This window comes from Drosophila gunungcola (assembly GCF_025200985.1).
Source record: "Drosophila gunungcola strain Sukarami chromosome 3L unlocalized genomic scaffold, Dgunungcola_SK_2 000002F, whole genome shotgun sequence".
NCBI lineage: Eukaryota > Metazoa > Arthropoda > Insecta > Diptera > Drosophilidae > Drosophila > Drosophila gunungcola.
The window spans coordinates 5674735-5689295 of NW_026453178.1; the positions used below are offsets into that span (position 1 = coordinate 5674735).

General features: G+C 50.7%; 5 protein-coding genes across 5 annotated transcripts; 3 read left to right on the top strand and 2 right to left on the bottom strand.

The window, feature by feature from the left end:
- The first annotated feature begins 352 nt into the window (after positions 1-352).
- LOC128257715 (ribosome biogenesis protein BMS1 homolog) lies at positions 353-4122 on the top strand. The gene is made up of 2 exons (XM_052988864.1): positions 353-2242; positions 2303-4122. Exons 1-2 carry the CDS (start codon positions 454-456, stop codon positions 3994-3996), a joined length of 3483 nt encoding a protein of 1160 aa, XP_052844824.1. The 5' UTR covers positions 353-453; the 3' UTR covers positions 3997-4122.
- Positions 4123-4168: 46 nt separating this feature from the next.
- LOC128257717 (lebercilin) lies at positions 4169-7304 on the bottom strand. The gene is made up of 5 exons (XM_052988866.1): positions 7022-7304; positions 6443-6946; positions 5565-5790; positions 4722-5498; positions 4169-4663 (listed from the first exon to the last, which is right to left on the bottom strand). Exons 1-5 carry the CDS (start codon positions 7093-7095, stop codon positions 4391-4393), a joined length of 1854 nt encoding a protein of 617 aa, XP_052844826.1. The 5' UTR covers positions 7096-7304; the 3' UTR covers positions 4169-4390.
- A 713-nt stretch (positions 7305-8017) lies between these two features.
- Positions 8018-8558, bottom strand: LOC128257168 (putative odorant-binding protein A10). The gene is given in 3 exon segments (XM_052988037.1): positions 8018-8112; positions 8147-8217; positions 8261-8558. Coding segments are annotated over 3 exon segments (441 nt in total). The 5' UTR covers positions 8536-8558.
- Positions 8559-9194: 636 nt separating this feature from the next.
- LOC128257716 (unc-112-related protein) lies at positions 9195-11987 on the top strand. Its single transcript, XM_052988865.1, has one exon. The coding sequence runs from the start codon at positions 9536-9538 to the stop codon at positions 11684-11686; it is 2151 nt and encodes a 716-aa protein (XP_052844825.1). The 5' UTR covers positions 9195-9535; the 3' UTR covers positions 11687-11987.
- A 209-nt stretch (positions 11988-12196) lies between these two features.
- LOC128257718 (uncharacterized) lies at positions 12197-14509 on the top strand. The gene is made up of 4 exons (XM_052988867.1): positions 12197-12458; positions 12517-13399; positions 13457-13608; positions 13665-14509. Exons 1-4 carry the CDS (start codon positions 12358-12360, stop codon positions 14272-14274), a joined length of 1746 nt encoding a protein of 581 aa, XP_052844827.1. The 5' UTR covers positions 12197-12357; the 3' UTR covers positions 14275-14509.
- Positions 14510-14561: the final 52 nt, after the last annotated feature.

The window sequence follows — 14561 nt, forward strand, 5'->3', positions numbered from 1 at the left end:
AGCTCTCACGACCAAGCACGAAATTAAATTGACCGTATATGGTGTGAAATACCAATAAAAACGCTCATCGCAAAACGCTGCTACTCGCTCCCTAGCTAGTGATGTCACTTTGGAAAATACCAATAGCGTTGAAAGTAACGTCGACAAATTAATAACAGTATTAAAAACGATGTCAAGTTTTATTTAGTTTATTTATGTTTGGCAGTTCTGGTGCAAAAAGTTACAATTATTTTAACTAGATAACAAAATATATGTTAAAACATTATTGAGGACAACATTTTTATTACTTTGTTAAAATAAAAACAGTCACAAAAGTATAATCTGTATTATTTCAGTATATTTTTGAATCGACTTTGGAATATTTTAAAGGTGCAATGCGGTCACACTGTCCTCCACGTGCAGCGCGTAAACACCGAGAAATTTGATAATTTAGGCAGTTTAACCGAACTAACAATGGCCGACGATGCCGGTCAGGACAAGCGAAAACAGCACCGCGCCCGCCAGTCCGGCGTGAAGGCGGACAAGAAGAAGCTGAAGGCCAAGAAAGACTCGAACCAAAAGGATCCCGAGCTGACCGCCAGGCAGAGGAATCCCAAGGCGTTCGCCATCAACTCGGCGCAGCGGGCAGAGAGGAACTTCCGGCGCAAGGAGGACATCACGGCCAAGAAGCAGCATATCCCAGTCGTAGACCAAACTCCGGACGTACCGCCACCCGTTCTGATTGCCGTGGTGGGTCCGCCCAAAGTGGGCAAGACTACGTTGATCAAGGACCTGATCAAGAGCTTCACCCGCACGAATGTCACCGAGATCAAGGGCCCCATCACCATTGTGACCTCCAAGAAGCGCCGCATCACCCTGCTGGAGTGCAACAACGATGTGAACTCCATGATCGATGTGGCCAAGTGCGCCGATCTGGTATTACTTCTTTGCGACGCGAGCTACGGCTTCGAGATGGAGATCTTTGAGTTCCTGAACATCTGTCAGGTGCACGGCATGCCCAAGATCATGGGTGTGCTGACCCACCTGGACATGATCAAGAACCCCAAGCAATTGAGGAAGCGCAAGAAGGAGCTGAAGCACCGCTTCTGGACCGAGGTGTACGATGGCGCCAAGCTCTTCTACCTTTCGGGCCTGCTCCATGGCGAGTACCTGCGGAACGAGGTCAAGAACCTGGGACGCTTCATCTCCGTCATGAAGTACCGGCCGCTGCAGTGGCGGGGGGCGCATAGTTACCTGCTGGTAGATCGTCTAGAGGATGTCACGAACACGGATCGCGTGCGCCGAGATCCGAAGTGCGATCGGGAGGTTGTCCTCTACGGCTATGTCCGGGGAGTCCCGCTCAAGCAGGAGCACATGGTGCACATTGCCGGACTGGGTGATGCCCGCATTGATGAACTGAGCGCCATACCCGATCCGTGTCCCCTTCCAGGCACCGAAAAAAAGCGTAGTTTGCTGGAGAAGGAGCGTTTGCTTTACGCCCCCATGTCGGGTGTGGGTGGCATTGTCTACGACAAGGATGCGGTGTACATTGAACTGCAGGGCTCGCACTCGCACAAGCAGCAGGAGCAGACCGCAGAAGCAGCCGAGCAGGCGGAACTGGTTGGCAAGCTGATCGACAAGAAAGCCACCATCGACGAGCAGATGGAGCAGCAGGAGTTCCGTCTCTTCTCGGATGGCCAGCCCATCAAGTCCAAGGATTTCCGCAACGATCAGGACGAAGAGGAGGAGGAAGAAAGCAGCGATGAAGATGAGGAGGGAGAGGGAGACGATTCTGGTTTGGATGCTGCTGGCAGTGAGGATGAGCAGGATGAGTTCGACGCGGACGATTGGCGTGGCGAAAATAGCGAGGTGGAAGAGGATCCTGAAGACTCCGATGCAGCTTCCTCGGGCGACGAGGAGTATCAAAGTCTGGGAAATGTGAAAACGGGCCACGAATCCGATTCGGAAGATGAGGAGGCCCGTGTTCTGGCCAGCAACATGAGCTGGAAGACAAACCTGGCCCAGAAGGCGCGCGATGCCTTTCTCCAACGCCATTCGGAGTCCAAGAACCTGATGCGCCTTGTCTACGGTGTCTTCAATCAGAGCGAACGCAGCCGCCAGGAGGCGGAAGCAGACGACAACGAAGACTCTGAGGAGGAGCTGGGAGGCCTCTTCCGTGTGGCGACAAAGAAACAGACCCAACAGCAATCCGACAAGGACATCCGGGACAAGGACGAGCGGTGTTTCTTTGAGTATCAGGGTGGTAAGTAGCCGAACGATTCTCCTTTCAACATAACTACATATAAGACTTCCCCTTTTTTAGATGCCACGCGCGATTGGTTGGCGGAGGAAAACAAGGAGCTGATCAAGAACTGCTTCGTAACCGGCAAGTGGAAGGCCAGCGAGGATGCAGAGAATCTGCTGAAGATGGACGACATGAGTGATGCCGAAAGTGAGGTGTACGGCGACTTTGAGGATCTGGAGACGGGCGAGCAACACAGCGGCAAGCCCAAAACAGAAGATGGCGGGGAATCGAATGACGAGAGTGCGAAACCCGAGGAATCCGCCGCAGCCAAACGCAAACTGACCCGCGTGGAGGAGGAAAACCTAACCAAAGCAGAGCTTATGTCGAAAAAACTAAAGTTGAAGGCCAAGTTCGATGCGGAGTACGACAACAGTGGCGAGGCAAAGGGCGAGGAGGACACTGGTCGCATCACCGGGGACCACTCGTTCTACGAGGACCTCAAGGCGGAGGCTCAGCGCCAGAGCGAGCTAAACAAAAGCGAGTTTGCCCACCTGGACAATGAGTTCCGCATTCAGATCGAGGGCTATCGACCGGGTTTGTACGTCCGCTTGGGATTCAAACAGCTCCCCGCCGAGTTTGTGGAGAACTTCGATGCCAGCTATCCGGTGCTAGTTGGAGCCCTTAACTTGACCGAGGAGAACGTGGGCTATGTCAACTGCAAGGTGAAGAAGCATCGCTGGTACAAGAAGATCCTCAAAACTGGAGATCCTCTGATCATATCGATGGGCTGGCGCCGCTTCCAAACAGTGGCCATCTATGCCAAGGTGGAGGACAACTTCCGTCAGCGCTACCTCAAGTACACACCCAACCACGTCACCTGCAGCATGACTTTCTGGGGTCCGATTACCCCTCAAAACACCGGTTTCCTAGCCCTGCAGACCGTGCGCCAGGACCAGGAGGAGATGCGTCGACTGGGCTTCCGCATAGCGGCCACTGGCTGCGTCACCGAGCTGGACAAGTCCTCGCAGATCATGAAGAAGCTCAAGCTGGTGGGACATCCGTTCAAGATCTACAAGAAGACGGCCTTTGTAAAGGACATGTTCAACTCCTCGCTGGAGGTGGCCAAGTTCGAGGGCGCCAAGATTAAGACGGTCTCCGGAATACGGGGGCAGATCAAGAAGGCTCACCACACGCCCGAGGGTTCCTACCGCGCCACCTTCGAGGACAAGATCCTGCTGAGCGACATCGTCTTCTGTCGCACCTGGTTCCGCGTGGAGGTGCCCCGTTTCTATGCTCCAGTGACCTCGCTCCTTCTGCCGCTGGAGCAGAAGAGCCAGTGGCAGGGCATGAAGACGCTTGGCCAGCTCAAGCGGGAGCGGGCCGTGCAGAATGACGCCCAGCCGGACAGCATGTATACGGAGGTCGTGCGCAAGAAGAAGATCTTCCGTCCTCTCAAAATACCCAAGGCGCTGCAAAGGGCGCTGCCGTACAAGGACAAGCCCAAGCTGGGCCCGGAGGAGCCCAAGGCGGCTCTGGAACGCGTGGCTGTGGTAAACTCACCGTACGAACAGAAGGTGGCCAAGATGATGAAGATGATCGAGACGAACTACAAGGACAAGCGGCATCGCGAGCGCGTGGACATGAAGCAGCGGATGAAGAACTACCGCGAGAAGAAGCGCGAGAAGATGGCCTCGAAGGAGCGGCGCCAGAAAGAGCTGCGCAAGAAGGTATCGCGGGCCATCAGCAAGATGCGGGGAAAGCAGTCGTCTTGATTGGGCTTTTAAGCTGGTGAAATCACTGAAAAATCGTATGTATGGAAAGTAGTTGTTGGACAATTCTTAGATATTTTGCTGTATAAAATATAGGTAAAACAAAATAAAATGTTTTTAATGTAAGGAGCCGATTGCAAACCCTTTACTTCTTCCGATAGAATAGCCAACACAATTAAATTTTTATTACAATTTACTCAACGTCCGGGCTGCCGGCGCTGGAGCAACTGCACCAACCGCTGGATCCCATTGCTGTTGGCCAGTGACCGATGCAGCTGCTCCAGCTGGGCCGGAAGCACCGGTCTTAGCTTGAAAAATATATATATATATATATGTAACTCAACACCGCTTAGGGACTAACTTGAACTGGACATGGGTGGAACTAACGTGGTGTGCTCTAGTCCTGGCTCTTGTTGTTGTCGTCGATCGTCTTCAGAGCGGCCAAGAGGGCGTGCTTGCGGCTGCCGGTCATGTGGCTGCTGGCCGCCGCTCCGCCGGCGATGCTGTTCCGCTTCTTGGGTGCCGGATCGTCGCGCATGTTGCTGTTGCTCGCCTGCCGGCAGAACGTCTTCAGGAAGCTCTCGCGCTCCTTGTAGTCATCCGAGATCTGCTTCCGCAGGCTGGACATGTTCTCCTTGAGACGCGGCGCACGCACTCCGTTGTCCTGGGACTGGGATAGGGTTTATGAGAATTAACACCAGAAGTGGATTATAGAGGCGAGTACTAACCTCCTCGTCGCTGCGCTGCGTGTGCTGACCATCCGTTGCCTCGTCATCCTCCAGCGACTCCTCCAACAGATCGCCCTCGCTGCTCTTGGCGTCCAGATAGGCGGCGTATTTCACCAGACTGGCTTCGTTCGCATTCTCCTCGCTGTCCTCTTCCGGCTCGTCGCCCTCCTCGCACATCTTGTTCATCAGGCCGTAGGCATCCTGCTCATCATCGTCGTCGCCAGCCGGCTCATAGTCATCCTCGTACTCGTACTCCAGGGATTTCAGCGATTGCTGTTTCTTCTTGGCCTCGGCAGATGCCATTTTGGACAGGGTCTCCGGATCACGACGCTTGCTGGCCTGCACACTCTCCGTTTTGAGAGCTCCACTGCCCAGTCGGGATCGACCAGCTCTGACCGAGGACACTGGTATCTTTCCCTGGGCCGAGAGCACCTGGCTCAGAGCGGAACGGCTGGGGTTCTGTCCCATCTTGGCCTTGTTGGTGGCCGGCGGCAGGACGAGCTTACCGCCACGCCCTCCCGCCTGTCGCTCCATTTGACTGGGCGGAGTACTCGGCCCACTCTTGTCCTCCGCACTGTCCTTCTCGAAGTCGTAGAACGAATCCGACTCCAGCACATCGGTCAGGGCGTTGAACTCGCTCTGGCTGTTCTTCTCGATGGCCTTGTCCAGCATCTCCAGCGACTTCTCCAGCTTGTCGATCTTGTCCGGCTCCTCGGCGACGCCGCTCAGCTTGGTGCGTCTGCCAGCGGACATGGGGTTCACTTTGTCGGTGCCGAGCTAAGGAATTGGGAAGGAGTAAGATTGAACAGCATCCGATTTCATATATATCCCAGCTAAACGCACAGTGTACTCCTCCAGCTTCCGATAGCCACTGATCTCGAGCTTGGCCTTCTCCAGCTTCAGCATCACCTCCTTGCCCTTCTTCTGCTCGTTGAGCAGCTGCTGGCGGAAGTTCTTGGACTCCAGCTGCACCTTGCGGGCCATCAGCTTCATGTCGTTGTCCTTGTCCTCCAGACGCTGCTCTAGTGACTTTAGCTTCTCCTGAAGCTTCTGACGTTCGTCGAGGTTCCTGGAAAAAAAATATGTGAATTAATATTACCTAATAACTTAACTAAGATATAACAAAAAAACGTGGAATTGAACTGCAATTATCTGTTCATTAAAAAAATGGGAAATGGCAATATAAATTTCAGTGAAAGTTAAGTATTTAACGTTTATAATGATACGGATAAAGGGTAAATATCATTAATGTAACATTTTTGTTTTTGATAGTGTCTTATTGGTATTGTTCTGATTTGATAGCATTAGGTATATAGTTTTAATGGGTATTTCAATACCAAATGGCCTTAAATCAAGTAACAACATACATTTCTTATTTTAAAATTAAAAGTAAATAAACAAAAAGTTTTTAAAATATACCAAAATAAAAATTCGCAAAACAAAAGAAATTTGTGTATCTGAAATAAGTTAGGTCATGCTAACTATAAATATTCTTAATTGTTAGAAAATCCAGATAAATCTATCCACTGTAACGGAAGACACTATTGTTTTGAAATCACTTTAAAAATAAATGTCAGAAAGTATGCAACAATATATTTTGAGTTCGAAAGTCCGATGGATTCATTCCGAAAGACGACGTTTAATTTTTCACTGCATACTTTTAGGCACTTTAATAAGTTGTTCAAAAGCCTAGTGATTTGTGATTTGAACTGATCACATACTTATCCTTGTTGAGCTGGCTGTAGTGCTTGTTCTGATCGCTCAGCGACAGGATGATGGCCTCCTTCTGCTTCAGCTTGAGCTCCAGATCCTTGGTGACGGCCTGCAGATTGCGGTACTTGGTCTGCCAAACGCGCAGCTCCTCGGCATGGGAGTGGAGCAACTGCGGCAGCTCCGCGTTGTTGGACTCGTACTTGTTCAGCGCCGTGGTGTGACGCTTGTGGAGGGTGCGCAGCATGCGGTTCTCGTGCGCCAGATTGGCGATCTCCGCATGGGCATCGGCCAGTTGGTTCTGGAAGGTCTTGGCGCGCAGCTTCCTGGCGGACTCGACCCGCTGGTGGATCTCGCTGTGGTTGTGGAACGCCATCGCCGGCTGGCTGCTGCTATTTCCGGAGCCCTTCAATCCGCCGCGTTTTTGGGGAACCGGTTTGCTCCGCTGGTAGATCAAACTGGCCGATTCTCGGGAGCTGGCCGAGAACAGGCTCTCACAGCTCTTTGCCGACGCTCTAAAAATGGGGTTTTAAAAGGGGGGAGGGGGGGATTTAATGGGGATGCTTTCCCAAAAGGTGACCTCTACTCACGCCATCAGATTGTTCGCTTCCAAGCGGGGTGCTCTTGGGCCGTAGGACGATGCCGGCTTGCGCGGCGATACCATCTAAGTTCCTGCCGCTGCTCCGGAGGATATCACTGAGGTAACTGGTGATGAAGCTGCTAATTTTCGGAGGATGTTTAGTTAGTGTGTGTGGGAACGATGGAGAGCCGGTGCGAGGCGATGTCGAAATATAACTGAAAACCAAGTGCCTGCTGCTGTGGTTACGCCTGATGTTTGATGTTTGTTTATTGTTTGCTCGCCGACTGCTGCGTTCTTGGTTGTTGGGGTTAATTCTGGATTCGGGAGACCCTGGAACTGGTTGCCATGACGCCACCGATTGCCAGTCTATCGATGGGGGAATCGGGCACTTAGTTGGATACAAAAAAAAAACAGTTAAGACGTCAACTTATCTCTTTTACACAATCTGTTTTCAAACCGCCATCAAATTAACATTTCTTATAAACTAAAACATTTTCTTATTATCGAATAAAAAATATTTTTTTAAAAATGAAATCTAAAGTAAAGTTATCCGCGTGACATCTATGTTATTTTAAAATATGCAAAATAAAGATATATATTTTGTAAAATAAAATCTTATGTTAAGTTATCCCAGTTATCCTCGTCACATTCTTATAAACATTATAGCATGAATGACATATAAAATATATAAAAATATATTGTATAAAAATATAAATGCATATCAGACATTAAATTATACCATAAAAAATATATTTAAAAAAAAAGCTTTCTGATACTCGAAATATTATCCTTGTATAATAATAGTATTAACACTGGACCTTAAACTCTTGGTTAAAATCCTTTTGACAAAAGTACTATATATTTTTATACCTACACAAAAAAAAAAATGTTGACCAACTTGTTAATGCCGAATTTTTCAAAAGGCCAAAAGGTGAAGCTTCTTTGCAGTTTATTTGGTAATTGAAGTAAAATAAACACTAAAGTAAAGACCTACATTATAGGTTAATCAGCGCTGCTCATTGAGTAGTTTGGCTTTCAACTCCTCGTATTTCATGCGGTAGACACCCTCGGGATCGTAGATCTTCTCCAGGCGCTCCCAATCTGAGGGTCGGTTGTCGATGAGATGACGGGTTACCTTTTCAGCTCCATATCTCTGCTTCTCCGTGCATTTGGTGCAATCGGTTTGGATTGCGTCGGGAAGAATTTCTGCAAAGGTTTTTTTGAGTAATCCCCAACAATATTGCTGCACTGCGACTTGGACTTACCCTTCAGCATCTTCGCATCGGGAGTGCAGGGACCCGCACCCTCCAGGCACTTGATGTAGTTGATCAGCAGCCGCTCTTGGTTGAGGATCTCGTCCAGATCCACATTGTCGAACTTGTCGTCGTAGGCCTTTTCCACCATGGGAGCTGACGAGGTGGCCGGCGGATGGGGCAGTCCATCCACTTGGTAACAGGCGGCGCAGATCAGTGCAACCATCAGCGAGGTGTTCCACATGGCCAGGCGAAAACTGGAGTGTCCCATCGATCGTATGCTTTTAGCCGTATCCAAAACAAGCGCTTTTATAGGGCCTACCTTGCGTGCCTCCGTCCAATTTGGCCACTTACCAATTGAACTCAAATTAACTGAATTCAATTTGATTACCTTGAGCCCATCGGGCAACAGGCATCAGAGGTTGCAGATTAATTCCTGACGGAAATTTTTCAAACAAGCGTTCTAGGTCATGTGGTACTAAACTAACTACCTCGACAGTATGACGAAAAATGTGTGTAAACAATAGAGCCCTGCTCTTAGTGAAGTCACAGTTCCCTACCTATTTTTAAGTCACATATCAGTAACTAGGCTCATACATGGAGCTATGATCTTCTTGATTTATTAAACATTTTTCAGCTTAATCAGGTTCAGCTTAAGTAGCTTAACAAGTTTTTCGCAGTAGTAGTATTTTAAGTTAACTTAAAATTAAATTTGTTTTGAGCCATGAGCCTCATTGTATTGTTATAGATCGGATCAAGTAGAATATTACTCCAGATCATGATTTACAGGTTACAATATCCATAAAAATAAAAGTGAAATACCATTAAAAACAAATCCACTAATTTTTAATTTCAAATTCGTGCGCGCCAAAATTTGGTTTTGCCGATCATGGCAAATTCCAGATAATCGGACAACAACATCTGCTGTTTTTTGTTCTAAGCCCGCTCTGGTCACACTGCCCAACGAGTTCGCTGCGGCGCTTTCTTTTTCAATGGACTAAATTTTCTTTAATTGCTCTATTTACGCAAGTTTATCGAACCGATGCAATCGCCCGGATCCGGAAACATTGCGGCCCAGGCAACGCGATCGCAATAGATTTGCGACCCGTGGATTGCGTCACAGTGCGGGAAATGCGAATTAGACGACCATCTGGGCGGCGATCGGTGGAAAACTGTCGATTCTACAGTGGGCGCTCCGCCAAGGACGACCTAGAAAGGCCAGAGCAGCAGAAGCAGAAAGTAGCACAGGTGACATCACCACAGAACGAACCATGATCCACGTCGGCGAGAACTCGTGGAAGCTGCGGATCTTCATCACGGATCTGGCGCTGGAGAAGGAGATGCGCGTGCGCGGTGACCAGCACATTGGGGGCATCATGCTGCAGCTGGTGGATCCGGAGAACCCCAAGGACTGGTCGGACCACGCCCTCTGGTGGCCGGCCAGGAACGTGTGGCTGAGCAGGACGCGGCTGACCCTGGACCAGTGTGGTGTCCAGGCGGACAGCCTGCTGCACTTCACGCCCATGCACAAGATACTGCGGGTGCAGCTGCCGGATCTGCGGTATCTGGACTGCCGCGTGGACTACTCCGTGAAGACCTTCGCGGCGGTGGTCAATCTCTGCAAGCAGCTGGACATCCGCCACCCGGAGGAGCTCTCCCTGTGCAAGCCCCTCGAGGCGGACCACCTGAAGCGCAACTTCGCCCAGGTGCCGCACCAGAAGCGAGTGGCCATCGCCGAGCCGGATGGCACCTCCTACTTGCAGCCGGCCGCAGACACCAACTCGTTTGTGCCCATCAGCACCTCGTTCCACGGAGATGACGGCAGCACTGGCAGCCTGGACAAGCCCTCCGCCCCGGGATCCTTCTTCTGCGCCCCCCTCTCGCCGCACAATCACAGGGGACGCTCGCCTGTGGCGGCCACAGCCTCCCCATCGCCGGGCACCTGGAAGCAGAGCCAGCTGGGCTATGCCACCTATGATTCGTCCTCCTCCAGCCTGGGCGACTTCCAGGAGAACCTGGCCAGCTCACCGCCCACGCCCTGCTCGGATGTGCGGGCCCTGCAGCTGCGCCCCAAGTCGCTGGTGGAGAAGGCCCGCCTCAATGTGGGCTGGCTGGACTCGTCGCTGTCCATCATGGAGCAGGGCATCCGGGAGTACGACACGCTGTGCCTGCGCTTCAAGTACTTCACCTTCTTCGACCTGAATCCCAGGTGCGACCAGGTGCGCATCAACCAGCTGTACGAGCAGGCCAAGTGGAGTGTTCTCAACGAGGAGCTGGACTGCACCGAGGAGGAGAGCCTGATGTTCGCCGCCCTGCAGTTCCAGGTCAACCATCACGTGGACGCCACGCCCCAAGGTGGAGCCGTGGACTCGGGCATTGAGACGTCCAGCCAGGAGAACGATAACGACGACGAGATTGATTCGGCCCTCAAGGAGCTGCAGATCACACTGGAGGGGCCGAATGGTGGCGCAGATCACATGAACATCACACGCATCCCCGAGCTCTCCGACTACCTGCGGTATCTGAAACCGCAGCGGTTCACGCTGCGCGGCTACAAGCGATACTATTTCACATATCGCGACCTGCATTTGCATTTGTTCAAGAGCGCCGAGGAGTCGCGCCGTGCGGCTCCTGCCATCAGCATCAACCTGAAGGGCTGCGAGGTCACCCCGGATGTGAACCTCTCGCAGGGCAAGTACGCCATCCGGTTGGAGGTGTCCCCGAGCAATGGGCACGGGCCCAACAGCGAGGTGTGGGTGCGCTGCGAGAACGAGCAGCAGTACGCCAAGTGGATGGTCGCCTGCCGGTTGGCGGCCAAGGGAAGATCCCTGGCGGACAGCTCGTACGAGAGTGAGGTGGATGGCATACTCTCGCTGCTGCAGATGCAGCGACCCGTACACGGCGTGCATGTCAACATCGATCCGCGCTCCGTGGAAGCCGGCGACTACCTATCGCCCAAGCTCCTTCGGAGACTGTCCAACAAGGCAGTGCAGCGAATCCTCGAGGCACACGCCAATGTTCGGGAACTCAATCCTCTGGACTCCAAGCTAAAGTACATACAGGCCTGGCGATCACTGCCCGACTTCGGAGTCTCGCTGTTCATCATCAAGTTCGACGGGCATCGGAAAGAGGAGCTGCTGGGCGTGGCCCACAACCGCATCATGCGCATGGATTTGAGCTCTGGGGATCACATCAAGACCTGGCGCTACAACACCATGAAGGCCTGGAATGTCAACTGGAACATTAAGTGCATGATGGTCCAGTTCGAGGACGAGAACGTGGTCTTCTCCTGCCACTCTGCCGACTGCAAGGTGGTGCACGAGTTTATCGGCGGCTACATCTTCATGTCGATGCGCTCCAAGGACAACAACCAGACCCTCAACGAGGAGCTCTTCCACAAGCTCACGGGCGGCTGGTCCTAGGACTCCATTGGACGCGAATTCGATGGCAGGCCAGTTTCAAGTGTTTCGAATTTTGTAAAAAAAAACAAACGTTTTTATTGTTAACCAACTGATAGACTCACAACTTCAATGCAACACGTGTATTTACGTTCATTTTATCTTTTAATTCGTTGTTAACTAATCTTGTTGATGATTTTTAGCCACGAAAATCGCTTGCCAGTGGCCATTTAGCCTGCCCAACTCTTTAACAGACTTAACTGTGGCCTTAGCAATGTTTTACAATGACTAACTTTTAAGTGTGTAATAAATAAATAAAACCCTACCATATTTAAAGTATTTGTTTCATGGGATTCGGAATTATTACAGGATTCTTTTATATAATTAAAATTTATCATACAAATAAATGAGATGCTAATTGCTTATTCGTTCCTATTAAAAATTCGAATTTCGCGCCGATCAACAATATTTTATCGTGAAGCTTTCAAACATCGATAGGCCCCATCGATACTTTGACAATCGCTCACTGCACATCTCTGATTTGGCGCCAGCTTTATTGAATTGTCATGGAAACGAAAGTTACATTTTAACATTGATTTGCCACCAAACTACAGCTTCTGAATCAAATTAAATGTCCTCCGCCTGAGTTACATGTAATCATAGTGGGCTTAGCCTGGAATTGGCCATCCTGGGATATGGAAAATGCAGAGGAAAAGCCTATTTCCCGCACGGCCTACGAAGTGCAAAGGGATTTCGGCTTAAGCAGCGGGCTACGTTCGGAAATTATTTGGGATTCGTATGTTATGCAATTGTCTAAGTAATGTAGTTTAATTTATGTAAACGAAACACTTCAGATTAGCCCCCGACCAGGGAGATGTGCTCAAGCAGAAGATAGAAAACATCATTTGCGGGGAAGACGCCGGAAATATCAGATTAGTGCAACGAAAGCGGGACCAACTTTTCCGGAATATCTGGCAGCAGCGGCGCTACACCAATGGCACACTGCTGTCCGCCATCATCTACGTGCTGGTCACGCAGGAAGCGGACCCGGAACTGGCCTTGCAGTCCACCAACTACAGCTGTCATCCGGTTTTCCGCACGCGGCGCTGCATGAAGGGCGAGAATAGCGCCGCCTGCTGCATGATCTTCGTGGACGAGAACGCCCGGGTGTACTCCAATTGGCAGCAGTACGTCTTCCGGAACACCTTGCCCAAGGGCCTGATGATTGCCCCCAGCCAGGGAGTCTACACCTTCCACACCGACGGCGATGAAACGAGTGTCCACTTAATGGTTCATCCGACGCCTGCAGCGCGTGGCAGGTACAGATTGCTCAATGCCGGTGACAAAGTGGCTACTGTGGGCGGCCTGGTGGCCAGTGTTCCGGTGGCTGCCGCTCTGGCCGTGCCCCTGGCCGCTCCCTTGGTCATTGGCGCCACCGCTGTGGGCGTGGCCACCGGCGTCTACAGCACCCTGCGCTCGGCCTCCCATCTCATCGATCGCCGCAGGCATGGCCAGTCCACCTCCATTACGGATGGTGAGGCGCGCAGCTCCTGGTTGGGCGTGGCGGGCGGAGTGGTTGGTCTGGGCGCTACCGGAGCCACTAAAGCCCTGGCCACGGCAGCAGGTGCTGGCTACAAAGTTAATCCCGCTGCCCAGTTGGCCGTCAAGGGCATAAATGGAGCTTCAGTGGTCATCGCGGGAACGGGTGTGGTCAATGGTGTTTACGATTTGTATTTGGTAAGTTGGTTGCATCGAATAGAGCTCCTCTTAAGTTCATTTTTGTCTTCTCTTTAGAAAATTGGCGATGATCAGGCCTTAAACAGCTTGGACATGCTGCAGATGGCCTCGCACCTGGTCATCTTTACGCATTCCATCAACAACATGCGCATAGCTTCCAAAGCCACCAATGGATCGTCCTTGAGACGAGCACTTCGAAATCAAACTAGGTATCGTCATCCTTTACCTAACCCTTAACTTAAACTAATCCATCCTGTCTTTACAGAAAAGTCTTCGATCGCATCTCCCAGGAGTCCGTTAAGCTGCACACTGAATCTGGACAATTCGATATTGTGCGCACGCTCAACGAAATTCCCTTTAAGGAGGTACTCCTCAGCCTGCACAACATCAACTCACATCTGAGTCAGGGACTCGCAGTGGCCACCACCTTGCTGCCCCAAATTGTGAGTATGGGTAGAGGCGGTCAGATGCTCGTCAATCTGGAGATGCTTGCCGAGAAGTTCGGCGGCAAGTTTGTGCAGCACATCGGAAATGTGGCCAGTTTTACCGACGTGTTGGAGGCCATGGCCAGATACTTCAGCGAGCAGGCAGTGCAGTTGCTTATGGAAATGACTCGCACTTTTGTGGATCAGAACGTGGACTCCATTGATCGCACGCTGAACACGTTCGTGTCCACAGAGACGGTTCTCTATCGCATTCTGATGCACTGCGTCACAACCTTCGACCGTTTTGGAGAGGACTTCCTGCAGAGCTGCCGCAAGGATATCTTGTTGGTGGTATCCAAGTACTTTCAGTCTCTGGAGCCGATTAGCGACAACTGCCGCAAGTACAAATGCTCTGTTTGCAAGGGCGCTTACTATATTAGTTCCATTTAAGATCATCCTCTAATGGGACCTTACGTTTATTTACCAATCAAGAGTGTTGCGTTTCCGCTAATTAGGTTTGATTAGTGATTTCTCGAAAGGAATAGAAGTTTGATTTTGTAGTTCCTGGTCCCTCGAAATTCTATGTGTTTTAGTTTGAAAATAATATTTTGTTAACTATCTTGTGATTCCCAGTTTGCTATAGAGTAAGCTTTGTCAGCCAGTCAAAACCATTGTTTTTAAAATAGTAATGATCTCTTTCGAGCTTTTCAAGCCTAAATTTAAGATACATATCATCC

Coding starts and splice junctions, on each gene's coding strand:
- LOC128257718 (XM_052988867.1), top strand. CDS start 12,358: ATGGAAAATGCAGAGGAAAAGCCTATTTCCCGCACGGCCTACGAAGTG. Junction 13,400..13,456: donor GTGTTTACGATTTGTATTTG/GTAAGTTGGTTG, acceptor TCTTCTCTTTAG/AAAATTGGCGATGATCAGGC. Junction 13,609..13,664: donor GCACTTCGAAATCAAACTAG/GTATCGTCATCC, acceptor CTGTCTTTACAG/AAAAGTCTTCGATCGCATCT.
- LOC128257717 (XM_052988866.1), bottom strand. CDS start 7,095: ATGGTATCGCCGCGCAAGCCGGCATCGTCCTACGGCCCAAGAGCACCC. Junction 5,499..5,564: donor GGAAGCTGGAGGAGTACACT/GTGCGTTTAGCT, acceptor CCAATTCCTTAG/CTCGGCACCGACAAAGTGAA. Junction 4,664..4,721: donor CGCAGCGCAGCGACGAGGAG/GTTAGTACTCGC, acceptor ACCCTATCCCAG/TCCCAGGACAACGGAGTGCG.
- LOC128257715 (XM_052988864.1), top strand. CDS start 454: ATGGCCGACGATGCCGGTCAGGACAAGCGAAAACAGCACCGCGCCCGC. Junction 2,243..2,302: donor TTTCTTTGAGTATCAGGGTG/GTAAGTAGCCGA, acceptor CCCCTTTTTTAG/ATGCCACGCGCGATTGGTTG.
- LOC128257716 (XM_052988865.1), top strand. CDS start 9,536: ATGATCCACGTCGGCGAGAACTCGTGGAAGCTGCGGATCTTCATCACG.